This window comes from Manihot esculenta, chromosome 8 (assembly GCF_001659605.2).
Source record: "Manihot esculenta cultivar AM560-2 chromosome 8, M.esculenta_v8, whole genome shotgun sequence".
Taxonomy (NCBI): domain Eukaryota; kingdom Viridiplantae; phylum Streptophyta; class Magnoliopsida; order Malpighiales; family Euphorbiaceae; genus Manihot; species Manihot esculenta.
The window spans coordinates 1,542,227-1,557,085 of NC_035168.2; the positions used below are offsets into that span (position 1 = coordinate 1,542,227).

Consider the following 14,859-nt stretch of genomic DNA (forward strand, 5'->3'; position numbering starts at 1 on the left):
ACAGACTAAATAATTTAATTTTAATTTAATTTAATTTAATTTCTTTTAATATATATATATATATATTATTTTTAAAAGATATATAATGCTTTGATAAATGGGTAAGTGAATTAGGAGAACTATCAAAACTATGCTTTAATATAAACAAATACCTCCTTCCAAAGTTGGGATAAAGGCTAGAGATGATCATATCTTCATCATTAGAAAAATCTCCATGCTTCGTTGGGTCAAAGATAGTTCTCATGATAAGATAAGGGATAAATATGCAATGAAGCAGTGGGGTCACCAGAAACAGATACTTCTTGAAGTTGAAGAGCGTGCTCAAGATTCCATAAGACATCTTCCATAGACGGTCTGTCAACGCCGAAGTCAGCTAAGCATTTCTCAGCAGTTTCGCCAAACTTCCTAAATGAATCAAGTCTTATTTTTCTGACAAGTGTAGGATCTATTATTTGCTCCAACTGTCCTTTTTTCTGCCACCTCATTGCCCATTCTGCTAAGTTCATCATTTCCCTTGGAAGGGTTGGATCTATAACAGGTCTTGCATAAAGAACTTCAAACAAAACCACCCCAAATGAATATACATCTGATTTTTCTCTCAGTTGTTGCCTTCTGAAATATTCAGGATCAAAGTACCCAAAACTCCCCTTCACTGCTGTACTCACATGGGTCTGATCTATTTCAGGTCGGCATTACGCGAACCACAGTAGAGAGCGGCGACTGGATGCAACGATCATTTTTATCCGACCTGAAATGTGAGCCCGATCTCAAACACGGCTCCGACCTCGATCACATCTAAGCTCGAGCACGGGTCTGACCTCAACGAGCAATTTATCGCCGTGGCCGTCTTCTTCCTCTCTAACTTGTTACCTGGGACTTCATAGCTGATCTGTCCATCTAACCTTTACAACATATATACTGTCGACTTCACAATTTCAACAAATATATACATCATTGATTTTTTTTTTTTATAGAAGAGATTAAAATTCTATACTCATATATAAGTATTTCGATATGAAGTTTCACCTCGTCAGATATAAAAGAAAAAGTTAGTAGTAATAAAATTCAATAAATATTAAAATAAACTATCTAAAAGACTATCAAAATATTCTTGAACCAGCTGGGTCTTTCTTTTCAGCTAGGTTATTCAGCTGGGTTATTGTAAATCTCCAACTTTTTTTTCGCATAAACTTTCATACCTTCATGTGGATCTCAATTGATGGATTTAGAAACTCCGGTGATAAAAAGATCTCCTTCGTTCCCACAGACGGCGCCACTTGATATTTCTTTTTTTTCCTCTGGGCTCCCTGATGGGTATGGTTTTCTTCTTGGTCTATCATATGGGTCCATCAAATGGGTCTCTCAATATTCTATTTGACGAATGGACCTGCAAAATAGGGAAAAATGGTCAGGGGTCTACCGGGGATGCCCCCGGTGGAGACCCTCCGACGTTCAAATCAGATTTTATGAATTAGAGTAGTATATTTAAGCAAGAGTTGTAGGGAGAAGATAAAAATGGAGTCTAGGAAGGAGAGAGAGGAAGAAGAGAGAGCCCTGAAAGAGAAGACCCCCCCATTCTATAGTGCTACCTGTCCATGTCACTCAGGCCCGTACGTACGGACGTGTCAGACCCCTTCTCCACGCCAAGCGGCCATTTAATTCTCCCTGTCACGCATGCGAACAGGGTTGGTGAGTGACTGGGCCTGCTTCCCTATTGGGCTTAGGTTCGTATCTGATTCGAATTGCCCTGGTTTGCTGGTACCGGGCTTGTGAAGTTGGGTAGTCTTTCGAGCGTATGGTCTGACGGGTTTTGGATTTGTGGCCTTCTCTTAGATCCGTCCTTATTCCTGGGTTAGGAAAGCCCTGAGGTTATCATATAGTAATATAAAACTTCATTTATTTTTTTATAAATAATTTATTTTCAAATAAAATATAAATTATAAAGAATTTAATTAATTTTTCTCTAATAAATTGGGCACTTGCTTTAGAATATTAATTTTTATTATTATAAAGCGAATTATTGTCTATTAAAAAAATGGAATTAATGTAGTCCACTATTGTCTGTGCTCTCAACGATGCTGAGACAATAAGAAGAAAGATAAACATGGCGGTCGTCCTAATAATCGGTTGCCAATTTAATTAAAAAATAATATCAATTTAATAATTCACATTTCGATCCGTCAAATTCTAAAACCCTTTTCTCCTCTTCGCTTTCTCCTTCCTCTGATATGCTATTTTGATACCTTGTTCTCGAGTATTCATGGCTTCTTCGAGCTCTGGAACCTCAATTCCTGCTCCAGGTATCGTTAATTTCACCTTTCCATGTTTAATTTGCTTATGGCTTCTCCATCTGACATCTAATTGATCGCTTTGGTATAATTGTTTGTTATGTTGCAGAGGCCATTCAGGTTCTGGTCTCTTCCCTCGCAGATGAATCCCCCATTGTCCGTGAAGCTTCCATGGCTTCTCTTAAGGATATTTCCTCCTTGTATATCTTTCTCTGTCGCTTTGTCTATATGTTTACATTTTTAATTACGAGTCTAATGAATGTGGAATTGTAGGAACCCGCTTCTGGTACTTGATTGTTGCTCGGCGGTTTCTCGAGGTGGACGTCGAGTAATACTACTACTACTACTCATCTCTATTTCGTTCTTTGTTTTTTGAACCCTGATCATGGAATATGAAATATAATTGAAACTGTTTATGATGGGTTACAGCGATTTGGAAACATGGCTGCGGTCTTTCAAGTAATGGCTTTGGGAGTTCGAGCATTGGATAAACGAGATGTTGATCCAGCTTATATGGCAAAGCTTGCAAAGATTGCTACTACCGAAATGATCTCCTCCAAGGTTCATTGCTGTTCTCTCTATTTCTCCATTGCCATTTTTTTGGTCACTGGATCAACCAGTTCGAGCACTAGTTATATTTTTGTTGGAGCAGTGTTTTAATTTGGTTATTTGCTATTAAATGGTCTAAGCTGATTTGGCCCTTCATTACTCCTCTTTATGCTATAAGTCAGCCCTTAGAACAATTTTTGATCTGGGGTATGCATCAATAATGTTGCCTTTATCGATTTATGTCTTCCAAATAATATAAGAAAGTTGTGGTTTGCTGCTTTCTGCAATTAGTTGATGGTTAAGAGGAGATAAGGAAAATTATGAATGGATAATGAACCCTTAATCATCTTTAGCAGCATGTTGCGTTGGAGGAAAAAAAAAATGTTTCTTTTATAAAACACTTTCCAGGATCTTTTTTGTTTTAATTTTTGGGAAAACTATTACTTAGTCCCTATGGTATTGCTCAATAGTTGGTTTCTTGATTTTGAAAAATGCATTAAAGTGTCTCTTATATTTTAAAAAGTCTACTAGTTAGTCCTCTTTTAATTTTAATTTTAGCCGCTAAGTATTACAAAAAAGTCTAAAATGTTCCTGACACGGGAGATTAATTAATAGACTTTTTTTAAATATGAAGGACTAACTAAATAAGTTTTTCAAAACTATAGGGACTAAATAGTAAAATACTTAAGGGTTAAAATTAATAGAAGGACTAACCAGTAGACTTTTTAGAACATCGGAGATGTTTTAATGCATTTTTCAAAACTGACTATAGGGACTAAATAGTAATTTTCCCTTAATTTTTTCATGTTGTAGTTGGATTGATGTTTCTAATGTTCTCTACATCTCTTTGATGTTAATTGTCATTATTGGTTCATGTTTTTATTTTCTCATTCTGACTTTCCGTTCTCCTTACTTCTACCTTTTCCTCATTATTAGGTGGGAATGGCCTTTTAGACTTTTTGTGTCTATAAGATTGCTATTCCTGGACTGTTGATGTTAATTTATCAGTATGTACTTTTATATGGACAACCATTAAGCCTTCACAGAGGCAACCTAATAAGGTTTAGTGAATTGATGATCTCAATTCTCAGCTACTATGTTGGCATTTTCTGGTCGATTGCTTCATTTTTTTACTTGCATGTTTCTTGTTCAATCAGTCAAATATCTTGATATACTCACATAAGTTGATTTTTAATTCCTCCTGGAGCAGGAGCTCAATGCTGACTGGCAAAGAGCTGCAGCAGCCCTACTTGTTTCAATAGGCTCACATTTGCCTGACTTGGTAAGTTTCTATATAACAAATTCGTAGGTTCATGTGAAATTATATAAACATCTCTTTTGCTTTTGAGATTGTTGGAAGACCAACAATCTTCTGCCCATTTTTTCCTTCTCTTTTATAATATGAGGAAATCCGTTTTCCCTTTTATTAAAATTAAATTGCATTGGCAAAATTGTCAAATCCAATGCTATATGTGAATGGATCAGTTTGAACATTAGGCCTAGGGAGTACAATTGTTCCTAATAAACTGTAAAGAGTTACTCTGAGCAGTGAGCAATGATTTTGGACAATGTTATCTAAATTATATTTTTTGTTTGTTCTAATTAGCAACTCAAATATTCTTATTTTCCTTTAATTTTTATTTTCTCATTTTGTTTTATATTTTTTAGGTTGGTCACATGTGTTTTTTCAATTCTTTTCTTGCCCAAGTTCTTTTGTATTTTAGGTTGGTGAATGTGGTGCATGGTGTTTCCCTATTTATGCTACTTACTATCTTAACTCGTCTTGAGTGGTTATATATCACTTGGTTGTGTCTAAAACTTCATACTGAATTCTGCCAGTTGTTGTCTTTAGTTTTATTTTGTTTTATTTATTTATTTATAATTGTTGTATGCAACATTTTGACACCTTTTTTGCCTTTGGCATGCATTCTCATGATGAATCACACATTCTTGTTGACATCAGCTAGATTTTCCTCCTCTCTCGGTCCCTCCTCAACTTTCTTGGCTTACCTGTTGTAATTTGATAATTCTTGTTCTTCTTGATTTGACAGATGATGGAAGAAATATTTCTACATTTGTCTGGACCTAGTTCAGCTTTGCCAGCTATGGTTCAAATACTTGCTGACTTTGCTTCTGCTGATGGTTAATAATTTAACTTCCATTTTGTTTGGTTTTTAAAAAGTGCTTTTGGGCCATTGCATTTGGATCCCCAAACTGAAGTGTTTGTTATACTTTATTCATTGAAGCTTTGCAATTTACTCCAAGACTGAAAGGTGTACTTTCACGAGTTTTACCCATACTTGGAAGTGTACGAGATGCTTATAGGCCGATATTTGCTAATGGTAGGGTGAACATTTTGTTTGCTATTTTATGGTAACATAGTAATTTAATCTATGAAATATGATTTCTGTTAGTTTAATCCTTAGCTTCCATCAAAACATTTAGATTCTGATTCTACAAAATTTCAAATTGATGCAGCGTGAAGCTCACAAAGATAATTTTCACATAAGAGTGAAAATTGTGAGAATTTATCTTTCTAGATTTTTTATTAATAAAAAATCTGAATTCTAAACTGAAATATATGAACTTTAGGCTTATTTATAGAGTTCTAATATCCTAATCCTAATAGAAATAGAAAACTACTTTTTGGGAACTTTGGATAAATAGGATGATCTATCTAATAGAAAAGTAAATCCTAATTAGAACAGAAAATTTAAATAACTAAATCCTAATTGTAGAAGGAAACATAAAACACTCTAATTTGGCAGGTAAACACTCTTCCAAAGCATTTAAAACTCTTCTAAAATAGGTTGGAACATTGTTGAGTCAAACCTGGAGATGTAATTAACATGTTTTTGGCTGTTAAAGTCGACCTGCTTAGCTGACCCAAGAGACATACGTCATAGGGTGTGTAGGGCTTTCTGAAGCATGCCCTAGGGTGTGTTGGACGCAGGACTGGTGCTGCTTGAAGCTCCCTGCCTTGGACGCGCCTTGGGGTGTGTTCTGGGCTTCTTGGACACACCTTGAGGCATGTGGAGGGTTGTTTTGCTGCTGATCTTGCACTTGTTATCCTCCTTTCTTCCTTGAGTTGTTTCCCTTTGTTTTGGTTCCAAAGTGTTTCATGAATGGAAGAATTGTAGATCTAATTTTGGCATAAAGCATTTTAAATATGGTTGAACTAACCTGGCAGCAAATTGTTTCAAATTAACCTCTTCCCATAAGTGAATTTATTTTATGGTTTTCTTCTGATTTTTAATCAAGAGAAGATACTTTGTAGAATGAAGATTTTTTTAATTTTCATGTTTGTTTTTTAACCATATCACCATACGAATTTTTCTGACAAATGTGTAGAGCAATTAGGTTGAAAGTTGAAATGTTAATATGATTGGGTATGCAACAATTATCAATTTATTTCAAGTGTTTGGATGTAGATTTGACTATAAAACTCTGTTGTGTTTCCCTTGGCATACTCTATAATATTCATCTTGTAAACTTTTTGGTGGTTCTCGCTATAGATTGTTTGTTGCATTTTCTTTCTGATTTTCCTCTTCTAATTTCTGAGCCACTTGATACATGCTATTTTTTTTTATAGCATTTAAATGCTGGTGTCAGGCTGCTTGGCAATATAACTTGGACTTCCCTTCACATTCTCCTCTTGATGCTGATGTTATGTAAGATCAATATCTGTTTTCTGCTACTTTACAACATATCATCACGATAATATTTCTGAAAAGATGTCATTTAGTGCAGGTCATTTCTAAATTCTGCTTTTGAGCTTTTATTGAGGGTGTGGGCAATTTCACGAGATCTTAAGGTATGCAATATAGTTCCCCATTTTTCCCATGATATATTTTCCTTTTAGATCTATTTCCCTTCTTAGCTGTAAATCCTTGTTATTTATCTTCTGCTGAATGCACCTTCATAAAAATGGAGCCCAATAGCTTTTGTGCATATCGTATTCTACATGCATTGATCATGTTTCACTCTATGATGTAGGCTGCATATCCATAGGTAGAAACACTTTAGCAGCTGAATTAGCATATTTTCTGTGTCTTAATATTCTTTTTCTTTTGGGTGTGAGTGTATGCCGGGGGTTGGTACTTGGTAGTGGTGGTTGTGTTGTGTTTTCTCTGTGAGCTATGTTTTGATTTGGTGCTTAGCATTGGACATTATTTCCTTTTCTTTTGGATTTTGTTCGTGTGATGACTCACTAGTTTCTTATTTGGAGCAGGTCCGCACTTCTTCTGTCGAAGCATTAGGTCAGATGGTTGGTCTTATCACCCGGACACAACTAAAGGCAGCGTTGCCAAGACTCATCCCTACTGTATTGGAATTGTAAGATCAATATTAATCTATTGCTATTTTAACTAGACATTTCCTTGTCGTGCCATAATTTCTTTTCTGGTTGTAATGCTTTTGTATTGCTGTTATGGAATATACTTGCAAAGATACACACATATATACTTAGATATATCCAGATGGACAGTGATAATGATGATTTTGAGCTTTTCATTTTCTTTGTCTTGCTACTTAGGTATAAAAAGGATCAAGATATTGCCCTTCTTGCGACTTCTAGTCTTCACAATCTTTTAAATGCCTCACTACTGTCTGAAACTGGTCCACCATTGCTTGATTTTGAGGTAATGTACACCTTGTTTTGCTATTGCTGCTTATTAAGTAATATATTACCACCACTCCATTTGTTGAAAATTTTGTTATGCTCAAGTTTTTTCACTTGTCAAGTAACCATCGATTTTAGTGCCTCATTAAAGATAATTTTATACACAGTCACATAAATACTGTATTGTTTAGACCACTAACTACGCGGATGAATTTTTAGGATATTCGAAGATGGAAAGGGGGACAAAAGTACTGGGGCAGTGATGTAGAACCAAAAAGGAAACATAATACATAAATTAAGGAATACTACTCTCAGGTTATTTAATTTCAATTGTTAAATAACAAAAACCATTAGAAAAATACTCAAGTTACAATAGGTATTTGATGAATTTTAGGAGGAATTTTTTATTTTATAATTGATCTTTACAAGGTTTGAGTATTTATACACAAAGAATTAACTTAAATTAGGAATATTTACAATAAGAACAAAATCTCTTAAATCAAGCTTAATTAGGATCCAAAGATTTAATTCCAACTAATTAGGAACTCTATGTTGGTTAACACTCCCCCTCAAGTTAGAGACTTGCAAATCAAGGTATGATAGGTCTTTTGTGCTGATCCCTTTAGTAAACACATTTTCATTGGAGATCACATGATCTAACCTTAAGACATTATTTATTAACTTCTCTTTAACGAAGTGTCGATCAATTTTTATGTGCTTCGTTTGGTTATATTGAACCAGATTGTGAGATATACTGATGGTAGCTTCGTTGTCGCAGTACAAGAGGTATTTGTCCCTCTCCAATAGTTTCAATTCCTCCAACAATCTCTGCAACTATAGAAGTTCACAAACACCTTGTGCCATCGTTCTATATTCCGCCTCAACAATTGATCGATCAACAACATTTTGCTTTTTGCTTCTTCGAGTGATAAGGTTTCCTCCCACAAGTGTACAATAATCGACCTTCTATCATCATCAAGGATCCAACCCAATCTGCATCTGTGAATGAATATATGCGAAGATGACCGTGTTTAGAGAATAGGAGACCTTTTCCGGAAGCAGATTTCAAGTATCGCTAAATGTGAAAAACAGCTTGTATGTGAGACTCACGAGATCATGCATAAACTGACTGACTAAGCTGACTGGATATACTATGTGTATATGTCTTGTCAAGTATGTAAAAGATAAATCAGTCTACCTATCAACCTCTAATATTTGTCCATATCAACTGATTCACCAATTCCTGCTTGTAGCTTGTAGCTTGTGGTTGCTCTCAATGGGAGTTTCTGCTGGTTTGCAATCTAACATACTAATTTCTTCTAAAACATATCAGTTTTTCTAAAAAATCCAGAATGTATTTTCTTGATAAATAAAGATTTCCTTCTTTGACCTGGCAATCTTAATTCCCAGGAAATATTGCAGTTTTTCTAGATATTTAATTTTGAACTCTTGATCCAAAAGCTTTTTCAACCAAGTCATCTACTGTCATTATTATATCATCACTAGAAGAGTAATTTTACCCTTATGATGTTTGTACCATTGTGATATATGATAAATAGAATATAGTCAGCATTGTTCTGTTGATAGCTAAAGAAAATCATAGCTCTACTGAATCGATCAAACTAAACTCTAGGTGACTTGATCAAACCAAACTCTGTTTGACTCCATCAAATCAAACTCTGGGTGACTGCTTCAACTCATACAAAGCCTTCTTTAGTCTGCACACCTTTGCTTGTATTTTTTTATCAGTAAATTCAGGAGGGATTTTCATATACACATCCTCCTCCGAATCTCTGTGGATGAATACATTTTTCACATCAAATTGTTGGAGATCCAGATCCAGTCAAGATTGACAACGCAAGATAGCAATACCTTATTGAGTTCATTTTGGCAACAGGACCAAATGTCTTTTGGTAATACACTCCATAGTTTGAATGCATCCCTTGGCCACTAGTGTAGACTTGAATTTTTTAATTGATCCATTTGCTTTGTGTTTCATAGTGAACACCCATTTGCAGCCAACAAGTTTCTTCCCAGGTGAGAGCTCCCAGGTTTCATTTTTGGCCAGTGCTTTCGTCTCTTCAATTATTGCTTCCTTCCATTTAGGATCTGCAAGAGTTTCCTTCTAATCCTGTGGAATAGACACAGAGGAAATAAATAAAGTAAAGGCTATATAAGATAGAGACAAAGAATCATAAGAGAGAGACAAAGAATCATAAGAGATAGAGAGTTAGAAATAGAGTATTTTGTGCAAGATCTAACTTTTTTTCTTTGAGTAATTGGTTTATTTAGATCATCAAAGGGTTCAAGTTTTAGGGATGACTCATCAGAGAGGAAGATTCATGACACTGAGTAGGCTGCACGATGGTTTTTTCTACTTCTATTTTGTCTCTTCTTGAGTATCTCCTTAAATCTGGTATATCCAAACATTCAATTTGGTCACCAATAGTCTCTCCCTGTGTAATAATCTCCTGATCACCAATAGTCTCTCCTGTATAGTAGTCTTTTTTAGAGTAAAACGTTATAGAGTTATAAGATTAGGAATCATCTCTTCTCTCTTATTATCCTCTCCCTAAAGAGGTGATGGGTAGTACTAAAGGAAGGTTCAGTATATCTAAATGTAACATTATACTGACAAAAGTATTTTTTAGATGAAGGATGGTAACACTTTTAACCCTTCTGTGTGGGAGAGTATCCAACAAACACACATTTAATAGTTCTTAGATCAAGCTTCCCACTTGTTTTAGCATGAATAAAATGTGCATCCAAACATCTTTGGTGGAACAATATAAGCATTTTTTCCTTGTAGGACCTCTAAAGGGTTTTTTAAAGGTAAGAGCTTTGAGAGGCATTCTATTAATAAGATAAATTGCGGCTAAAATTGCATCTCTCCAATAGGTGATCGAGCTACTTTCAACATGTGTATTTTTTCTTTCAGCAATACTATTTTGGGTACTAGTACAAGGACAACTAGTTTGATTTAGTATCCCATTAGATTTTAGATAAGCAGAAAAATAGCCATCCATGTACTCTGTACCATTATCAGTTCTCGAAACTTTTATCTTAGCATTAAATTGAAATTGAATTGAAATTGAGTACAAATCATCTTGTGAAAAGATTGAAAGCAAGAAACCACGTCACTCTTTGCCTTTATCAAATAAACCCAAGTCATGTGAGTCTAACAATCAATAAAAGTAATAAACCAACGATTACTAGATAGTGAGACCGTTTAAGTAAGTCCCCAAACTTCAGAATGGATGGTTATAAAAGGGATCGTATTCCTATTGTTACTGGATGGATAAGAGGTTCTTGCATGCTTAGCATACTCACAAATATCACAAACTAAAGAACCACATTGAACCTTGAAAAGAAAATCAGAATAAAGTTTCTCTAAAACAAAAAAGGATGGGTGTCGATGCCATTGTATGATTTTCTGATTGAAATATTGATTTTTTCCAAAAAGAGTTCAAGGTGAATTCAAACTCAGATTTCTTTCCAACATATATAAGCCATCGTGCAGTCTACTATTGCCAATCATCTTCCCCGTTTGGAGGTTCTGAATAACACAATGGTCAAGAAAAAATTCAATTTTACAGTTAAGTGCTTTGGTGAGAGCACTAACAAATAAAAGATTAACAGGAAAAGGAAAACAAGGAACATGAAGAGCAGAGGATAGCTTGATATTTGGAGTACAAATAATAGAACCGGTTCCAGATATAGGAGTGGAAGAACCATCTGTGATTCTGATAGTGCCTTTTTGTAAACATGAAAGATAATTAAGGAAGCTAGCTCAAGGGGAGGAGTGTCTATGGCCCAGAATTTTACTGGTGCGTGATATATTTATAGGAGGCCCAACATCGGATGGGGAGGCTCTGATACCATATTAAATTTGGGTCAGGCTTAACTCACCCCAAAAGCTAGCTCAAGGGGGAGGAGTGTCTATGGCCCATATAAGGGGCACATTACCCCTTTTCACAACCGATGTGGGATTCAACAATGTGTTTGAGTTAAGTTTTTATTTTGTGTTTTCATTGAAATGAAGTTATCTCCTGAAAATGATGTGCAATTTCAGTTCTTGGATATAGTGTTGAAAAGGTAAGGGTACCCTGTTCCCATATTAAAGCAAATGTGTGCAGATGAAGGAGTTAGTCCATGAGATCATCTGGTGATATCATGCTTTACTTGTTCTGTTTTGATCAATGACAGATTGTTACTGCTCTTTCCATTTGATGAATAATGTATTATTTTGTATATGAGTTGCAAATTCAACATTGAGTTCTCCTTTGTGCAATTTATTGCAGGATCTCACAGTTATTCTGTCAACACTTCTTCCAGTAGTTTGCATAAACAATGATAGAAAAGAGACTTCAGATTTTTCAGTGGGATTGAAGGTATGTATATGTTGAACATACTTTTTCCACACGATGTGAAATTTATTTTTGGCCCTTGGGTTCCATTTTTTTCCTATAACATTCTCATCTCTTTTTTTGGCAGACTTATAATGAAGTTCAGCGTTGTTTCCTAACTGTTGGCTTGGTATACCCTGATGATTTATTCACATTCCTTCTGAATGTGAGTATAATTTTTTCACTCTAAGTAGTTTAGAAAGAATTAATCATCACCCAGTCAAGACTGAAACTTAATTATTGTCTTTTTCCATTTTCAAATTTAGTGGCTTTAATGTATATATTTTTTCTCTAATAGTTCAGAAGTGGTACTAATATTTAGACAAAACGCTTGTTCTGTTTTTGTATTTTCTGCCATCAGAAATGCCGATTAAAGGAAGAGTCTTTGACTTTTGGTGCACTATGTGTTTTGAAGCATCTCTTACCGAGGTTTTTCCTCTCCTGCAATTTGAAATTTTTCCCCTTCACTTTTGCATATGACCTTACCTGTGTATGTTTTCATATGGAGGTCATCTGAAGCTTGGCATAATAAGAGGCCTTTACTAGTTGAAGCAGTAAAATCCTTGCTAGATGAGCAAAATTTAGGTGTCCGAATGGCTTTGTCAGAGGTAAATTGAAATGGATTGCTACTTATAGTTCTTCAACTGTTCATAACCACTGCTAGTTTGTCTTCCTAATTTGCAATTCTGTTGCTTTGTTGGTAGTTGATTGTAGTTATGGCCTCACACTGCTATTTGGTTGGTCCATCTGGGGAATTATTTGTTGAATACCTTGTACGCCACTGTGCTCTATCAGATTTTGAGAGAAATGGTCCAGATAATTATAAGGTAGGCTTTGGTGTAGTGTGCTTCATATGTTCTAAACTTCTAATGTAATAAAAGAATGAACAGAGGTTATAGAAATATGAAGGTGTTTTATGATATTTGGCACTGAGAATCAGCCAAGTGGATAATTTAAAGAGCATTTAACTGTGCCTAAGAGTCTGTGTGACAAGTTTGAGATACATGTCTGATGTTATTTTAGATTATGGGCAAATTGCAGAACTCACCTGGCATTTAGTAAGATAAGGTATACATTTGAGTCCTTAATTTTCTTTGGTGAAGTTTATGGTACTTGACTTTTAAATTTGCTACATTTTAGCAAGTAATTTCTGCTTCAATCCGTAATCTTTTAATCCCTTCTGGAAAAAAACAACATTTTGATCTAATTTTAAAGTTTTAGGGATTAGTTAATTATTCTATTTGAAAAATCTGGCAATTTAGGATTAAAAAACTGGGACTAAGTGTGATATGTTAATGGAAGGTGAAGAATTTTGGGAGGAATTTTCAGATTCTATTCCTATTGTATTGATCTTTACAAGATTTTGGAATTTATACACAAAGCATCAAACCTACCTAGGAATATTTACAATAAAGGCAAAGAATAAAATCTCTATAATTAAGCTTAATTAGGATCCACATAATCTTCCTAAACAATGGCTGTAATCTTCTTAATTAGGGCAGATTCCCATGTTGTTTAACAGAAGGAATGCATCATAATGTAATGAATTTAACAGTCAAGTATCATGTAATTCTCTTAAGAAAGCATGGAATCAAATGTGCATATTTTGTAAAATGTAAAAGGAGATGGGTTTGTAATCTAACCTTATAATCTTTTTAAGTAGCTTATCAATTAACACTACAATACTAGGCTAAATATATTTTCTTCCTCAGGTGAAGTTAGGGAGATTTTGCCCAATAGAATTGCGAACAATTTGTGAGAAAGGCCTTCTTCTGATAACTATTACAATTCCAGAAATGGAGGTATGTGATATTTTCTTTCCTGTATTCACTGGGTACTGTTGCGGATTTCTTTATGTGGTGCTAGAGATTGAGTTGCACTTATACGGGTCCCTTGTGCTAGATATTTATGCTTTATCCATATTTTGATTTTCTGCAGCACATTCTTTGGCCTTTTATGTTGACTATGATTATTCCACAGATTTATACTGGTGCTGTTGCTATGGTAAGTTCCCTTTAACTTTTAAGTTTTTCATCTAAAGTTCTTTTACCGTATTATGCACTGACATGGTATAAGTGCTTAAAGTTTATAATTTATTCTAATCTAATGCATGTTGCATGCCTTCATTTTGCCGCTTCCATTTAGTATTTGAATTTCGAAGTGGCATGGATTTTACAATTTTTACAGCTTTGAATACATTTAAGCTGCCATGACAGGTTTGCAGATGCATCTCAGAATTATGCAGGCATAGAGGCTCTAGCATTAGTAGCATGCTTAGCGAGTGCAAAGCTCGTGCTGATATTCCAAGTCCTGAGGTTGATCTTTGTTATGTCTATGATGTGGTTTTTTCACTTCTATTTCCAGTTATATGAACGTGAAATTGAACTGTCTTCTTGATGTATTTATATTCAGGAGTTGTTGGCCCGCTTGCTGGTGCTTTTGCATGATCCACTGGCGAGGGAGCAGCTGGCTACTCATATTTTGACAGTATGTTTTCCTCATCCTTGATTAGTCTAGATTATTATTTCAAAATTTTGTAGGCTAGGATGAAGCAAAACTGAGCGGTTGTCTATACTACTTGACTGCAATTCTAAAACAATAGATAGCAAGTTCTCTGAAATCAATAAGGTTTAGGATTGGTCCGTTGCTTTACACATCTTTCTAAATCTGTATTAGGGTTTCTGGTTTTCTTTGTAATCTTGACTTACACTGCTTATGTGTTTTTATTATTGCTGCAAAGTTGTTTACTTTTAAAAGATTAAAGGTGCAATGAAGGGGGGCTTTAGAGTTAATCATAAGGGAATTCACATTTGTTCTGTCGTTTAGACTAACAAATTTCAAATTGTTATTTATTTTTGATATTTATGGAAAAAAAACCATTTGTTGCCTTGTTTTGATGCTTGCAGGTCCTTTGTTATTTGGCACCTCTATTTCCAAAGAATATTAATTTGTTTTGGCAAGATGAGGTATGCCATTTGAAGTAATAATTGAGCTT

General features: G+C 34.8%; 1 protein-coding gene across 4 annotated transcripts in view; it reads left to right on the top strand.

Annotated features, from left to right (window-relative positions):
* Positions 1-2,053: 2,053 nt before the first annotated feature.
* Positions 2,054-14,859, top strand: part of LOC110620890 (protein SHOOT GRAVITROPISM 6) — a 40,500-nt gene continuing 27,694 nt past the window's right edge. For 2 of the 4 annotated variants that reach the window (XR_006351695.1, XM_043958970.1), the window contains exons 1-21: positions 2,054-2,300; positions 2,398-2,488; positions 2,562-2,616; positions 2,718-2,849; positions 4,048-4,119; positions 4,889-4,979; positions 5,084-5,179; positions 6,430-6,508; positions 6,588-6,651; positions 7,069-7,172; positions 7,372-7,477; positions 11,760-11,849; positions 11,953-12,030; positions 12,226-12,293; positions 12,373-12,472; positions 12,569-12,691; positions 13,577-13,666; positions 13,803-13,868; positions 14,081-14,179; positions 14,277-14,351; positions 14,771-14,830. Coding sequence is in view for 3 of the 4 variants with exons in the window: in XM_043958970.1 (XP_043814905.1) it covers positions 2,261-2,300; positions 2,398-2,488; positions 2,562-2,616; positions 2,718-2,849; positions 4,048-4,119; positions 4,889-4,979; positions 5,084-5,179; positions 6,430-6,508; positions 6,588-6,651; positions 7,069-7,172; positions 7,372-7,477; positions 11,760-11,849; positions 11,953-12,030; positions 12,226-12,293; positions 12,373-12,472; positions 12,569-12,691; positions 13,577-13,666; positions 13,803-13,868; positions 14,081-14,179; positions 14,277-14,351; positions 14,771-14,830 (1,779 nt within the window). In the remaining variant the exon portion in view is untranslated. Of the gene's footprint in view, positions 2,301-2,397; positions 2,489-2,561; positions 2,617-2,717; positions 2,850-4,047; positions 4,120-4,888; positions 4,980-5,083; positions 5,180-6,429; positions 6,509-6,587; positions 6,652-7,068; positions 7,173-7,371; positions 7,478-11,759; positions 11,850-11,952; positions 12,031-12,225; positions 12,294-12,372; positions 12,473-12,568; positions 12,692-13,576; positions 13,667-13,802; positions 13,869-14,080; positions 14,180-14,276; positions 14,352-14,770; positions 14,831-14,859 lie in introns of those variants that run through there. The other 2 variants (XM_043958969.1, XM_043958971.1) reach the window with 2 other exon arrangements.